We start from the raw sequence: 16,463 nt of genomic DNA, 5'->3' as shown, positions 1-16,463 counted from the left end.
TCCAGCAGGTAGTAGGCAGTTTTAGTGCAGGGCATTTATTATTTTTTGTATCTTTTGTGGTTGAAAACAACTGGCATTCTGAAAAATCATCAGATTGGCTCAAATAAGTTATACAGTTTCCATATTTGTTTGAATATTGGCTGTTCATATACACACGTCGCCAACTATTTTTTGATAGGATATGAGGGGTTTTCTAAAGATTGCTGGGAAGTTGTTTTTTTTTTTTTTTTTTTTAATTAAATCTCATATAAGTGCTTTAAAACTTGGAGACAAATGGCTACCAAATGCATAGTTGTGCACCCAGCAGTTGCTGTGTGTCCCCAGCATGGAAGCATTGTTGTGGTGAATGATGGCGCTTACGTTTGTTATGGTAAAAAGGGTCGGAGGTTCTGAGGTCCTGACAGGGGTTAAAGGATTAGCATGTGACAATAAGTATCGGTCAGGAAAATGGAAAAGTAGAACTAATTTTTCTTGCACCCACCTGTGCTTTCTGTCAAATAAAAACTTGTGGTAATGACACAGTGAGGAGAAGCGACAAAGGTTAATGAGTAACACAAGTTCAAATGTGTAATGTGTTGGGGCGTAAATTGGATCATACAATCCAGTGTGGCCCGGTGAACTAACAAAGGAGATTGAGACCCCAGTGGAAAATTTGGGGAGGCAGGCGACTTAATTTCTGTTGTTTGAACAGCTTTAAACTATTAATACGTGCCAATTTTGTTTAGTATGAGTTTTGTTTGCAAGAGGCACTTTTAAATGACAAAACTACAACTGTTCAGAGGGCCCATAAGAATTCTAAACAGTTCTTCTATAACTTAATCTTTCACATTCATGCTACATAAAAAGTAGTCCTCGCTCTCTTGTTCTTAAAATACGACAGACATGAAAAGTCATATTGTTATTAAATGGTGTTATAATGATATGAAATTTGGTATTGACAGGTGTTTTAAAAAGCTGCGAAAAGTATTATTTTAAACGTTGTACTTGCTATTTTTAACATAACATGTATATCTGTGTGTTTCTATAGCAAAAGAGAGAGTGAGCATCCTATCTTGTTATCATTGAAAAGTTGACACTTGTATGTACCTGGGGAACAGAAAGGGATTTCCCCCAATTACAGTCTTTAAAAAAATAAAAAAAAAAAAACAAACTCTGTTCTTCTGGGATTATGAAAATAGTTCCACCTAAGGAATCTCAAGATCTGCATTTATTGTAAATTTTATTTTCTTTTTCAGGCAGAAATTTAAACTTTTGATACTTGGGTTTTTTTTTTTTAAAAGTAGTGGAAAAAATTCAAGAGAAGCTGAAAAAACATTTTGAGAAACATAAAAATAAATAAATGACCCATGAAAGTCTAAGAGGCAGAAAGTGTCTGTCAGTTCTATTAATTCACAGTGGTGGCCTGACAGAAACACGTTTTGTGAATCTAGCTCATAGATAAAAAGAAAGGTCAGAGTTCACAGAGCTAGTTTATCGCAAATGGTTCTCATGGATTTTTGTTTTCCCTCAGGTTTTCTGGGTTCATTGTTTAAATGGCCTCTTCCACTCTGTTATTCTGTTTTGGTTTCCATTAAAAGCCCTTCAGTATGGTAAGTAGAAAAGAGATGAATGCTAAAAGATGACTTTTTACTTTTTTAGAAAAGGAACACACTCTAAATATATGTTTTTAAAAAAAAAAAAAATGTAGCAGTATTTTCCTTAACCTAGAATGTACGCATCCCAAAGTCCTACACACTTTAAAGATTTTTATTATTCCTCTGGGAGCAAAGTGATTTAATGTATGCAAAGCCTTTCTTCTTTACTTCTCATGTTTTCCAGACTTGCAGAGAGTTAAATTTTAGGGCTCTTTTTCTCCCCCTTTGTTGATGTATAGCTTGAAGACAATAAGTGCTAATATTTTATGTAGTCTAATTATTATACCTGTGAGATTTGGTCAAGCACTTTATGCGCAGCCTAATCAGACTGGCTAGTATTTTCAACTAGATTCGAGCCAATTTGGAGTGAGGTTTTTAATTCGTTCTTATGTTCATCTTGGAGTGCAAACTTAGGCTCTGCTCATTTCAAGGGAGTGATTTTATTCTGTCCGTTTTGACAGATAGGATCATGACATACTTCCCATCACATAAAAATGATTCAGTAGCCACTTTAGGAAAGAGGTCCACGGGACACACTAGCTTCTGTGTCCTGGAGCAGACCTTGCCCTGAGATGCTAGGGAAGACCACCGGCCATTCCATGCCAGTGCTCCAAGACTACTGCAGTAAAATCCTGCAAGTACCCCACCCCCCATGTGAAGATGCCAGTCCTTCCGAAGTGCAAGCCACACCTTCCGTCTGAGCTTCTGGTTGTCAGCCAGAGCCTGCATCCTGCTCTTTACTGCAGGAAGGATCCCTATAAACACAAATCAAGACAGGTGTCTCCCTCCTGGGGAACCATAGACTCACCATATTTAGAATTCAATCCTCCACCTCCATACCATTGCTTCTTCCTCGCCATAGTCTAGTGGTTCCCTCTGCCCCCAGGTGTGCTCAGAGAGGCCCTCTAGGGTCTCCCAGGGAAAAACAGAGGGGTCACTCTGCCCCACTGTTCCTGTCTCTCCAGCCCTTTGTTGTCCCTGTGTTTCTCCATGGTACTTGTCTATCAAGGTGTGATGTATTTGTTTTTTGATTTTTGGGGGGTATTTGTCTTTCTCCTCTATTCAGAAGGGTATGGAATCAGTCGGCTCTGTTGTGTTTGCTTTGCTTAGAACAATTCCCAGCTTCTCATAGGTGCTCAGTAAATTATGGATGAATTACCGGGAGCATGCAGTGTGAATAAGCAAGTGCTACGGAGAAGACAGTGGGTTCACATCCTAGTGTAGTTTTTAATCTCCTTTATTAATTGCTCAGTAAATTATAGCAGTTAAATACTTTCACTTTCTAGGCCATGGGAATATTTGTTTCTGAGATACATTTCACATCCATAAAGTTCACCATTTTAAAGTGTATAATTCAGTGGATTTTTGGATTTTCAGGGACCTCGCAGATGTCACCATTATCAATGCCAGAACCTTTTCATCATTCAGTAGAGAAACTCTGAGCCTATTAGCAATCACTCCCTGTTTCTCCTAAGCTTCCCCCAATCCTCTGGCAACCACTGATTTTTCTGTCTCAGTGCTTTTCATATAAGTGAAATTATATAACTGATCTTAATTTATCCATGTTGCAGCATGAATCAGAACTTTATTCCTTTTTATAGCTGAATAATATTCCACTGTATACATCCAACACATTTTGTTTGTCTATTATTCAGTTGATGAACATTTGTGTTGTTTCTACTTTTTGGAGCCATGGGACCTTGAAGTTCAGGGTATAATTCAGGACACCCCAACCTTAGATAAGTTCTACAGGTAAAGTTAATCTTCAAAATACAAAATCAATATAGGTGTAAAAGACAGAAGTTGGTTCACCAGTCAAGTTTCTTGTTCCATGTTGGCTTTTAGAAATTTGTTTTTGGGGGGCTTATCTGTATAGCAACTTTGTGAGACTAGAAATGATGTTTTTCTACATTAACCTCATTTCTGGCTCCAATGTTCATCCCTTGTTTTCCCCTGTTTTGTTCAAAATTTCTAAATTGAATTTTCTTTCCTAGAACCTCAATCATTTTTTCTAACAAGTCTGTCTTCTCTTGCAGGTAATGTATTCGGAAATGGGAAAACTTCCGATTACCTGCTTCTGGGAAATTTTGTGTACACTGTGAGTACAGAAGGGCATTTGCCTTGTTTGCATATAAAACCAAGCCTTTCATCTGTGCACATTTTATTTTTAAATTTAAAATTTCCTAGGCTTAAATGTTAGTTCCCTTTAAAAATGAAATAAGGTATTTTGACTTTTTAGAGATTCTCTATATTAGCTTTTTAAAATGCCGCTTGGGTTTACTGACTTAAAAGGACTTCGTATGCTTTTGTTTTCAGTATTTCCTTTTTATTCTTACTGCCCTGATTTGAGTTTTTTTTTTTTTTTCTTTCCATTTTCCTTTCTCCTCAAATTTATTTTACGGCCATAGTTAATATTTTCTTGCATTCCTGAATTTGTGGCAAATTTTATCAAAGCACTCTTGAGTATGTAGCCAGTTATTATTTTGAGGCTCTTAATAACTGAAATGTGAGGGATCTCCAGGCTCCGGTGAGTGTGTGCAACACTAGCTCTTGCACCATGGGTACGTACACAGTCTGAGCTTTCCTGCCTCTAACAAGCTGAAAAGTGTTTTTAAACCATCTCCCTTTAAAGCCAGGAGCCCTAGTGGGTGCTGCTGCCTGAGGTCAGTGTCTGATGACCTGGGTATCTGATAAAGGGTCACTTCAACCTTCAACTCTGAACTCTGCTAGGATAGCTCCGGCCACACCCTCTGTGTCGCATTCCTTGTCCTCTGGACAGACAGTGTGTTTTCCAATGGCCATTGTGCGGCTAACTCAGTTGATAGAAAAGCTGTAATAGGGTGTTTAAATGTCAGGGGTTGTGGGCTGGCCGTGTAGCTCAGTGGCCGTGTAGCTCACTTACCATGTATGAGATTCCCCATGCAGTCCCCAGCACCCAAACACAAAAAGGATCCATCTCAAGTGCTTCAGTAGGTGAATAATGGGAAGTTAAGATCATTCGATAACAGAGTTATTGAGGCTCTAGCAAATCTGGGGGATGTCCTTTCCATTGACACCAACCCATTGAAGTAGTAAAAGAAAAGCAAAAGCAGGTTGGAGGGACTGGGGCTTCCTTCTATTAACAACACGAATGCAAAACAGAAATAGGTAAATACTTAATGGCATAGGTAGAAATAAGTCAGTGTATATGTCATGGATGTTGCTTAGGAACCTTTAAAGTGCTCAAGTCTCAGGAGAGTATTTTTTCTATGATTTTACATGTCAAACTACATTTTATTTTAGAACTTTTTATGTAGCTTAATTAACATTTACATTTTAATAAGAGTTTTATTTCTACAGATATTAATCCAAACTTGCCACTAGATCTCCTGCTGAGAAAGGCCACTGTCTTCCTTTAACCTAACTTTAAGACCCCATTGGGAAGCGTCTAAGCAAATGCTGGGCTCAAACCCTGCAAGTGCCTTAAAGTAGGGCTGGGAACTTGGGGCATTTATTAGTCACCAGTGCCAGGCAAACATCTTACTTCCATCACCAGCAACTACTCAAAGTGCCCAGAGTTCCCTTGACTACTAACAGCATTTAAAATTTTATTATTAGTTTTACATAGACCATAATAAATAGTATTCCAGTGCCAAGCATGGTTCCCAATGTTTTATATTAGTGTTTTGACCTCAAGCATAAAACACAACCCCTACAAGGTAGGTAAGCTTTATCAGAGCCAGTTTATGGATAGAGCTAAGACACACACAGATAAAGTAACTTGCCTTATTCATTAACCAAAGCAGCAACTAGGGGCAGAATCTTGGGCACAGACAATCTGACTCCAGAGCAAACAAATGTAACCATGGGAAACAACAGTGAGGGTAGTCCCGGTTCCCTCCACTCCGAATTATCGTCATAGTCATCGTCAAGGTGTGTGTCATGGAAGAGTAACAGACTCTCACAACTAGCTACATAAACGTTACGTTTTAAGGGCATAAAGTTGCAGAATGAGTGTTTAGATTTCTAAATACCATTATTTCATTTTTATAACTTATCTTTGAAATTCAGAAAGGTGGGCTTTTAGTATGAAACATGATTTAAAATTCAGTTAAAGGCAGCTTGAAAACCCAAGTTAACACTGTGCTGTCACTATTCATGAATTGTACAAAAAGCAGGCAGACATGTCCTCGGGAGCCTCATGGATGGACTCTTAGACTGTGGACTTGAGGAGAGGCAGGGACAGGCGATAGGAGTCCTGTGCTGCAAACAGGCAGCTCTGGCTGACCTCGTCCTAATGTGAGCCAGCCGGCTGGCTGATCTCATTTTTTTGCTTGTGCAGACAAAGCAAGCAACAAATAATTTACAGTCCCACGGTTTAATTCAATGCTATCTGTTCTTTATAAATCTCACTCTCAGGCCAGGCATGGTGGTGCACACCTGTAGTCCCAGCAGCTCAGGAGGCTAAGGCAGGAGGATCCAGAGTTCAAAGCCAGCCTCAGCAACTTAGCGAGACCCTGTTTCAAAATACAAAATATAAAGGGGCTGGATGTGGCTCAGTGGTTAAGCTCCCCTAGGTTCAATTGCTGCTAAAAAAAAAAAAAAAAAAAAAAAAAAAATCTCAGTCACTTGATAAATTCATATTTATGAAATAAAATGACATTTTCCCTTTCTGTTTCAGTTTGTAGTGATAACTGTGTGTTTGAAAGCTGGACTGGAGACATCGTATTGGACATGGGTAAGAGAATCTCTGATTACACCTAAGAATTGTCACATTTGCTTGTTCATTCTTTCCAATTTTTTTTATATTTTTTAATTCTAAATTGATATGTCCCTTTATTCTCATCTAGAGATTGTTAACTGTGGGGAGTTGAGAGTGGAGGGAAGAGAATTAAGAATTCTAGTTTGGAAACACTGAGTTAAGCAAACAAGTTTATTATCACAGAATTTTTCAGTATTATGTATTGTGACTATCCCAGGAAATAGGCAAACTTCCCAACTTCCCAACTTATGTGTCCATGAAACTTTTCTTAGAGTGTCACAGACACAGACACATTGGAAAATAATTCTGAAGACCAGTAATATTAATGAACTATCTATCCTCAGATATTTATAAATTCCCAGTTTGGATAAAACAAGTTCTATTTTCATTATGTTAGCTTTGCAGTATCTCCCTGTTTAGGTAGAAAGACATAGAGGAAAAAAATCAAAGTTTGATAATCAGGGGAAAGATTGGCACAAGAAATCAGGATTTGGCAGTTTGGGGCATCCACGTAATATTCTTAAAAGGATCTGTCTTCTTTTGTGGGGAGCAAAAATAAAAGAGGCTTAAAGGTAACAGGTAAAGAAGTAAATAGTCACTACAGGAGATCAGAGAAGGAATGGGTAGTTGAAATTCCAGTCCCACAAACGTTGTTACTGTTGTAGAAGAGATTAGCACTTAATGAAAGATGCAGTAAAACACATTCACACGGGCAATTATGTAGCAATTCCTATAGATAATATTTTTGTGACTGTAGTAAAAAATTAATAAGGGAATTTGTGAAGTTTCACTAGTGTTTGCACACTCAGCTGGCTGGAGTTGGCTTTGACTCAGATTTCCTTGCTTTGCAGTTCAGCCACATAGCAATCTGGGGCAGTATCGCGCTCTGGGTGGTGTTTTTTGGAATCTACTCATCTCTGTGGCCTGCTGTTCCAATGGCCCCTGATATGTCTGGAGAGGTAATGTTCACTAATGACTTGTGATCCACTGATATTCGTTAATGAACTTGCATCGTTTAGCATGATTTTCCATTTTGTTGATTTATGTTCAAATAGCATTTAACCATTCAAAAGCTATTTTTAAATTCCACAGTTGGGAATGATGAATCTTTATAGAATATTTTAAGCATGAACATTTAACTTAAATCTGATTTTATCCTTTCAAAAACAACTGGAACAATAAAATATGGTGGTTAGGAGTTTGAATCATGTTAGGAATATCCATGTAGAAGATGCCATTTTAAAATTAGACTGTAAATCCACAAGTACATTCTGGGTAAGAGGTTTGGGGGGACGGTGTGTTTCTGTCTTTGGGGCAGTCTGTCATTTCTTAAATTATCTCTTATTCTAAAGAAAAGCCTGCCATCGCTAGATTAAATGCGCTTTCCAAGTTGTCTTAATGACATCAGTTTGGTTCTCATTTTGAAAGAATTAGGGCACATGACATTTCAGCCTTATCATAGTCCATTTTCCATTCTGTCTCTCAGTTTCTTGTTACTCTGGTAGAAATTGAGTTATTAGGTGTTCATGGGGGAGTGTCAAAAGATCTCCTTTCCTTCAGAAGAGAATCCAGCAGTAGGAGGGTTTATGATTTCAATTGCAGGAAATTTGACATAAAATGTATAAAAGAAAATGTGGAAAACATTTCGGGATTTCCTGTGACCTCACAGTAACTTGCAAATCAAGGTAACATGAGCCCTGTTACAGGACATTGTTTTACCACAGTCACAGGAGCCCTTTCCAGTGGTTTCCATGTATTTCTTGCCCCTAAGTACTGCCTGAGTATCTTTCACTTTTGACAGTCTGGTTTATAGATCATTTTCATGAAATTTTATCTGACAGCATCCTGCTTTTTATAAATTAGCAGAATGCAGGCACATTTAAAAACTTTTTTGTGGTTAAGTTTATTGGAGGCATCACATGCCATTACAGCCAATCCAGATGCATCAGGAACAAGTACTTTCTTCCACCACATGCAAAGGCATCTTTTAAACATGCACTGTGAACCCTAGAAAATGTACAGCATGTATTTTAAGAATAGAGGGAAGGCTGTGAATTGTGAAAACATCTCCTCCTTGCCTTGGTTCCTGAGTCCTTTTTTCTGAAGAAAAATTTACATACATATAAATGGTGTGTGTGTGTGTCTCAGATGATACCTCTTGGGAAACCCAGTTCTATTCTTTGTTCCTGTTTGATATGTTCTATCTGGTCTGAACCTGCTTTTCCCCAAGATCAATTCTAACATAATATCTTCTTTTCATTTTATCTCACTCTGTGTTGTTTATTTTATCTTCAAAATGAGTAACGCAAAAGATTCTGAGACCCAGATAGTTGAAGCAATTGTAGCCAGTAGGACCACCTTCTCTAAGACAAGTGTGAAGTTTGACTGGCTTTGTGCCAACCAAATATAATTCTACCCATGCCTGTGGAATTCCCAGCATTACTCAAACACGGAACTTAATATCGTCCCTTGAGACTTAGGGCAATGCTATATTTAATTCAAAGTGAAATGAATGTCAGTACTCCATCACATTTTCACTCACATCAGAGATGGTGGGAAGTGCTAACAGGGGTTCTGTTTCTTGTTGTTTTATTACTACTGAAACTGTGAGTCAAGTGTTTTAAATAACTGATGCTTCATTGAAAATGTAAAGAATGAATTAATTCCACCATTGGCTTTATTAGCTTATCTGAAATAAGTTACACAAAGAAAGGAACAGTGCTTTAAATTTTTGTAGTATGTTAGTGTGTAAGTATAAGCCCGTGTAAATGAACACTATGCCAACTCCAAACTAAGGGTATAACAGAATGCAACTCAAGGATAGATCATCTTCCTTTATTGTTTCTTGGGCACTTGGGTAGCAGATTCCACAAAATGTTGTAGCTGTGCTCAATTTTTATCATTTTTTATAGATACAGAGTCCCTAGTTATATTACAAACCAGATAATTTCAGGAAGAAGTGACTACCCGTAGGTTTATACTTTTCTAATCTTAAAATTCTATATTTCAGGGCTGGGGCTGTAGCTCAGTGGTAGAACGCTTGCCTAGCATGTGTGAGGCACTAGGTTCTATCCTTAGCACCACATAAAAACTAAAAAATAAAGGCATGCTGTCCATCCACAAGTACAAAAAAAATTTTTTTAAATCTACATTTCAATCAAGACTATAGTCCAATACATACATGCAAATAGACATGCATGTATACATATATCCAAAATATTCATTTATATGCCAATATTTATACCTGTATGTATGTAAAATTGGCTGATTGTTTAAAGTTCATTCCTCTTTCATCTCAATATGTCATATATTAAATATGCATTATTATATATTACACATAGTAATATTGTAAGTAACAGCAACATAAGTATAAATATTACCCTCTGCTGCCTGATGTTTTATATAATGAAACACTGCCCAGGTTAGCTCCCAGAACTGTTCCACAGGACTCCTGATGTGTGTAGGGCACTTTCTGTCACCACCACTAATAGGGTCATGTGTGTCTAAACCAAAGACTGTTCATAATGCCTACAATCCCAGTCCTTTCCTCTGTTGGCTTAATAGAAACTCTGTCCACAACTAAAAATTAGTTAATTTTGTACATAATTATATTTTGGTCGCATAAGAGCCTAACTCAAGGCCTCTGGGATGCTATGGCCTAGAGGTGGAGTAGACAGACTGAACACAGCAGCCCCGAGCAGCTCTGTAGTTTATATGTAGTTCAAAGGGGCTTTGACTGATAGAGGAGTGATTTGAGAAGGCAGCCATCATCTGGGAAGAATCATGATGCCCATAATTCCTAACGGACACTGAAGACTCGCCTCGCCGCAGGTGTTCTCTAAGTACTTCACATGGATTCTTTTAGCAAATTCAAGGGCTGGTATGGCAATGCTTCTATGTGGCAGGCACTGTTCTAGGCACTGTGGCTTCAGAACTGAATAAAATGAAGAAAAGGCCACATCTTCTAGTGGAAGGAGAAAGACCATAAATAAAATAATTTCATGAATGGGCAGAATTAAAGGCTCTAGAGAAAAGTACAGCGGGCAAAGGGAGCCAAGAGCCCAGCTTGCAGATGTTCCCTGTAGAACCATGAAGGCTTTACTCACGGTCACATAACCTGCCACTGGAGGCTTGAGAGAGAAGTGTCGTGACCTGACCCAAGTTTTCCCAGCAGGGCTCTGACTGCCACTTTTTGAACCACCTAGAAGGTTATTGCCGCAAACCAAGTGAGAGGGAACCGTGTCTTGGGCCAGGAGAGTGTCAGTGCCAAGAAGCTGTCAGATTCAGAATATGGCTGGAAGGGCAAGCCACAGGATCTGCTGACAGGTTGGACGTGAGGGACGGAGGTCAGGGAAGACTCCCATGTTCACCATGAGCATCGTGAGGGCATGTTAGATACTATCCCATTAATCCTCAAGCAAACTTGGTATAGAACCCAACTTGCAGATGAGACATCAAGTCTGACCTCCCGTGAACAGGAAGTGACAGAGGGAAGATCTTGCCTCACATGTGCTGCTTCTCTGATGTTCGTCATTGACAAATCCAGAAGTCAGAAGTCTGCACCCACCAGCCTCTCCCATCGACACTGCTGCACTCCTTCCCCAGGGACCACTGCCTCTTAGTCCTAACTCAGACATGACACTGTCAGTCTCCCAGTGCCCCATATGGCACACTAAGCTTTTGTTCAAAACTGTCCTTGATTCTTTGTGGTAGACAAACAAATAAGAATCACTGAGGTACAGGTTCCAAAGAGGCAGATGTCAGTTCAAATAAGTACATCTTTCCCACATCTAGCCATTTCCAGCAGATAGACCAGGCTGCTGCTGGTCTTAACTAATAATCTTTCCCTTGCCAGGCAGTGACCCGCTCTGGACCACTAGGGACACTTAGGCCACTCTTTATCCATTCTACACCTCCAAGGTCACCTTCCAGTTTTTTTCCTAACATTGCACTTCTCCCGTGTGCTTCTCCTTACTGTGTCCTCTCCAGAGGAGCATCTGGAATGGTAAAAAGGTGCAGACTACTTTGCTCTAATTAACAGGATCTCAGGGTGCAAACTGTACAAATCAGGCAACTTACAAGTACAAGTCTCATGCTTCCAAATTCAGCTTGATAGAGACTCACAGATCAGGATTTTATTGTCATTTCCAGTTTGTATTCTTGGTTCATATTTGCAGCTCCTTTCTGAAGACAAAGCTGTTTCTTGCAATGACTTGAAAGAAAACCCTTGCTCAGTAAGAGGGGGAAGGAAAGAAACCAGCATTTATTATGCACCCACTATGCTCGCCTGTCAACATGCTAAATGCCAGGCATGCCTCACTTTAGTTAAATCCACATTGGAAACCTTTGTGGCAAGCAGAGAAATAGCCAGTGACCCAGAACTTTCAACCCAGAACTTTCTTTTCAAATCCCAATGGGATTTTCCTCTAATATCTTGAGGAATTCAATACCTTCTCTACGGGGCTCATTGCTCTCTGTTATTCCCAGGTGAGAACTCTTTCTTTTCATATTGCAACCGTCTTCCTGCTGATCTGCTTCCATCTGATCTACTATTGCTCAGCTTACCCAGGGCCCTGATCAGTTTCCCTGAGTTAGTCAGAGGTAGAAGTGGTCCCATCTCTTTAAAACATACCCTTCCTTCATCAGTGCCCACCTCACTCTCTCAATTCCAGTTACAGAAATCCCTTCTCACTTCATATCCCCACTTTTTACCTCTTCTTAATAGAAATATTCACATCAATAATTCCTGTCTAATTTTTTTAAAGCCTATGCAATATAAAATTCAGTCATTCCGCATCATCAGAGAAGGCATGCTGGCCAGTCTGCTATCTCAGGGTGCCAAGTGCGGGGGACAGTCGCTCTTAGAAGCATTTTTCATATAGTCACTCATTTACTGTTCACAGCAACACTTTGGGATGGGTCCTGTTGTACATTTCATAACCACAGAGTGGTTAAATCGCTTTCTCAAGGTTACACAGCTCCTAAGTATCTGAGCTGCCATCTGAACCCAGGGAGCATCTGTCCCTTTCACCACCATGCACATGGACATCTGTTGCTTTTGCCTTTCTTCTCTCACATCTCCTTTTCCCTCCACGATGGCTTTTGCCCACCCTCATCTGCTTTAAAGGATTAACACCCTGTTAGTGTCAACACCAGCAATCAGAGTCCTTATTTCCAATCCGGTCCGCCAGTGTGCTGTCTCCATGTAATGTTTCCATCTTCAGCTGTCCTTGGCTGCCTCTCCTACGGATGGGGTTTCTTCTCACACCACCAAACAGCTTCTTTTCCCATTACTTCAGCTCATTCTCCTTGCCTGAAGTTGCCAGAAAGCCACTCCCCAGATACCTCAGGGTGCAGTGGGGACATCACTGACTGGCCTCTGCCAGCACGGCTTGCTCTCTGTTGGTGAGCAGGGTGTTCCCATTTGCGAAACATTCCTTCTTGGAGCTTTGCACCGTCTCCATTGACAGTAAATCTGCGTCTCTCCCCGTGATCATGATTCAAGTGATAGTTATTGACAAGTGTGTGCGTACCACGCGATATCGAAAAGGAATTGTGACATTGGTCATGGAAAGTGGATCCTACAAAGGTAGACAATTGGGGTGAGGAATATAAAGAGAAAACAGTGTGCTAAGCCTGGCCGTGACTTTAAATATGCCGCTGTCTTCCTCTCCTCTCACAAATATGGTTGTGATTTAAGAGAGAACTTTTTGTTCAGGCTTGTATTTTTTCACACCAGTACAACAATTTATGGGGCAAGGTAGGCCCTGGGGAAAAGCGCTATGTTATATAAACACATGCTGGCCCACTTGTCTGACTTGTCTCAGTGATGATCCTTGGGTGTTTTCTGAATTTCCAGGAGAAAAATCTTTTTAGACAATATAATTATTAAGCCAGAATAAGAAATTTAAAAACAAGCCATATCAAGGATCATTTCATATCAGGATTAATACCAGAAGCTCAGTATCGGCAAACCTTTTAAATTTATTGTGGCATCGCAGACACACACCGTAAAGTCCTCCCAAGCGCCATCTGTTTCTGCTCTCCCTGGCCTAAGGGATCTATAAAACTACTGAAGGAAATTGAAGTTAAGGAACGAGCATGTGTTTTACAGAATTTCAGATCTCTTGATTGAGGTTTGTAAAGTCGCTCTGAAAACCAATAAAAATCTTTGTTGGGCTCTTTCGTGTCACCCTCATAGGAAAGGTATTAATAAACTACAGTAGTGATGCGATTTTCCCAAATTGTGCTGTTGCCCATTTTGTGCAGCATAATAAATCACTTTTCATATGAGGAATTTCCTGGTTAAAATAGTCCTTACTCATCTATCAGTTTTTAATTACCTACAACGCCTATAATAATTTATTGGTCATAAGACCAGCCTTGTTGCTGGGGTGGGGCAGTATTATGACACTACGGCATTTTATCCAAGGTTACTGCGTTCACCAAGTGGCCTGGAGGGAACAACTATCCTAAACTCTCTCAGATGTTCTTCAACGAGCCAGCAATTGGGAGCCCATCCAGTAAAACATGCCACTGGGCACAGTCCCTGTGCCCTTGACAGCAACTCAGGCAGGTGAATCTCCACACTTCTTCAGGCCGCAGGATGATGGCCACTTCCAAGCAAAAAAAAAAAAAAAAAAATCTAGAAATGCTGAGAAAGCAAGACTTAGGTATGACAAATGTAATAGTGATTCAGGACATTCACATGCAATTTAAAATCACCGCTTTCTTTAGAATCATTATGAGAACTGGCATTGCTTTTTGTAGCCATAGCATTTTTTCCTACAACATACAGCAAATGTATGTTGAGTGTCTAATGTGTGCCAGGCTCTGTGAGAGGGACTGAAGGATGCAGAGATAAGCAGAATTGGTCCTTGTCCTTGGGGATCTCATTGCTAATGAAGAAACACTGATGTGTGCAAGGGGCTATAGTTGTACCCCGACACCCTAGTGGAGGGCAAGATGTGAGAAGAGGAGGAAGCCTGCTTGCTTAGCGTGACAGAGCTTCAGCCATCGGCCTCTAGGGTCAACTCATTCTCCCATTCATTCATTCCAGAAGTATGAAGTCTCCATCAGGGCCAGGCACTGCGCCTAGGTACCAGGCTAATTCAGCAGGATCCCCATTGCCATTCAGAGTGAGAGGACCAGGGGAGAGCAAGGAGAAGCAGTCACTAAACTCGTTAATTAATGACCAAATGATGAAAGAGTAAGCACTGTATTAAAAAAAAAAAAAAAAAAAGTGATAGGAGGAAAATGAGGTGATGTGGCCAAGGACAGGGCTTATACTAGGTGCTCCGAGGAGGTCTTCTTGTAGCAGGGACAGAAGCTCAGGTGACGTGGGGATATCTGTTGTATGGAGAGGAGTATTTCAGGCTTGAGGAGCAGCAGGTGCCTGTGCTCTGAGGCAGGAGTGAGCCTTTCCTTTCAAAGACAAGACTAGTATGGCTAGACTGAGAGGGCTGGAAAGAGCACTATGAGGTGAGCCAGGGAGGGGGCAGAGCGCAGGTCACCCCTCCAGGCCAGCAGTCTAGCTTATGAGGACACGATCATTTGTATTTGAATTACATGCCAGGGATTCCATCAAGAAGTCTCACAAAAGAAACTCTGAATGTCATTGTGCCATCTGTTCCAATAAAGCTCATTATGAGACAATTCTTGCGCTCCATGATGTAGTTAAGGTAAAAGAATAATCGGTGAGGAGCCTGATGATGCTTTATTCTGAGCCATCTCTGCAGTTTTGTAGCATGTTGTTAGTCTGCTTTCCATCACTATAATCAAATACCTGACTGAGAGAATTAAGTTATAAAAAGAAAAGGTTTATCTTGGTTCCCAGAGGGGAGGTTCTGCTCCATGGTTGATTGGCTCTTATGCTTTGGGCCTATGGTGAGGCCGTGCATCATGGCAGGAACACGTGGCAGAGTAAAATCACATCGTAAGCTAGGGGGCAAGGAGGGGGCTGGGTTCCACTTCCCCTTAGGACTTGTAGACCTTCCACTAGTCCCTGCCTCTTAAAGGTTCTGCCACCTCCTGATAGTGGCATCTTGGGGATCAAACCTTTGACACGTGGGCCTTTGGGGACACAGTATTCATACTGTAGCTCTAGTGTTATCCAAACCCAGTCATTTGGGGTTATATTTTTCAATGTGTGTTTTAAACAAGACAAAGAAGTCAGGTAAGGGCTATTGCTGTAGCTCAGTGGCAGAGCGCTTGCCTAGCATGTATGAGGCACTGGGTTCGATCCTCAGCACCATATAAAAATAAATAAAATAAGGGTATTATGTTCATCTACAACCACGAAAATTGTTTTTTTAAAAAAGAAGTCAGGTAAGAGGGGCTGGGGTTGTGGCTCAGAGGTAAAGCGTTGGCCTAGCGTGTGTGAGGTCCTGGGCTCAATCCTCAGCATCACATAAAAATAAATAAATAAAGATATTGTATCCACCTATAACTAAAAAATAAATATTAAAAAAAAAGAAGTCAGGTAAGGGACAGGAATTCCATGTCTGATGTGGCAACCACTCAGTCATCAGAGGCCATATTTCTTCTGTCTTACTGAACTGACAACCTTAGCCTGCTTCCTCTAGTCTAGTCATTTTACCCATAGTCCAGCCAACTAGAGAGGGAAGAAAGATCGCTCCTTTCTCATTAAGACTCTTCCTAGATGTTGCCTCTACATTTCCACTTAGGGCTCATTAGCCAAAAGCTGATCACATGGCCACAACAAAGGAGTGTAGTCTTTGGCGAAAGGGTATCCAGCAAAGGATGGAGTTGCATCTTAAGACAATGGGGAGGAAGCATAGCTGATAGTCTTAGCTATAGAAGTAAGTAACTTTTACATAAGCCATACATCAGCTTTTATATGTCTTTCTATGGGTAAGAGTCTTTTGAAGTTTTGGGGGGTTTTTTTAGTTTTTTAGGGGGGAGGGAGGTGGGTCCTAGGGATTGAACTCAGGAGCACTTGACCATTGAACCACATCCCCAGCACTATTTTATATTTTATTTAGAGATAGGGTCTTACTGAGTTGCTTAATGCCTTACTTTTAGCGAGGTTGGCTTTGAACTCTAGATCCTCCTGCCTCAGCCTCCCA

General features: G+C 40.4%; 1 protein-coding gene across 4 annotated transcripts in view; it reads left to right on the top strand.

The window, feature by feature from the left end:
• Atp8a1 (ATPase phospholipid transporting 8A1) overlaps positions 1–16,463 on the top strand; it is a 213,183-nt gene that overhangs the window by 174,668 nt on the left and 22,052 nt on the right. For all 4 annotated transcript variants that reach the window (XM_058582796.1, XM_046455993.2, XM_058582822.1 and 1 more), the window contains 4 exons: positions 1,511–1,589; positions 3,671–3,732; positions 6,295–6,351; positions 7,227–7,334. In XM_058582796.1, the coding sequence (XP_058438779.1) occupies positions 1,511–1,589; positions 3,671–3,732; positions 6,295–6,351; positions 7,227–7,334 (306 nt within the window). The remainder of the gene's footprint in view (positions 1–1,510; positions 1,590–3,670; positions 3,733–6,294; positions 6,352–7,226; positions 7,335–16,463) is intronic.

The sequence above is a fragment of the Marmota monax genome, unplaced genomic scaffold (assembly GCF_021218885.2).
Source record: "Marmota monax isolate L192 unplaced genomic scaffold, Marmota_monax_Labrador192_F-V1.1 WCK01_AAM20220418_F8-fsc00025, whole genome shotgun sequence".
NCBI lineage: Eukaryota > Metazoa > Chordata > Mammalia > Rodentia > Sciuridae > Marmota > Marmota monax.
Note: the sequence above shows the minus strand (reverse complement) of the source record. Positions and strands in the feature narration are given on the sequence as shown.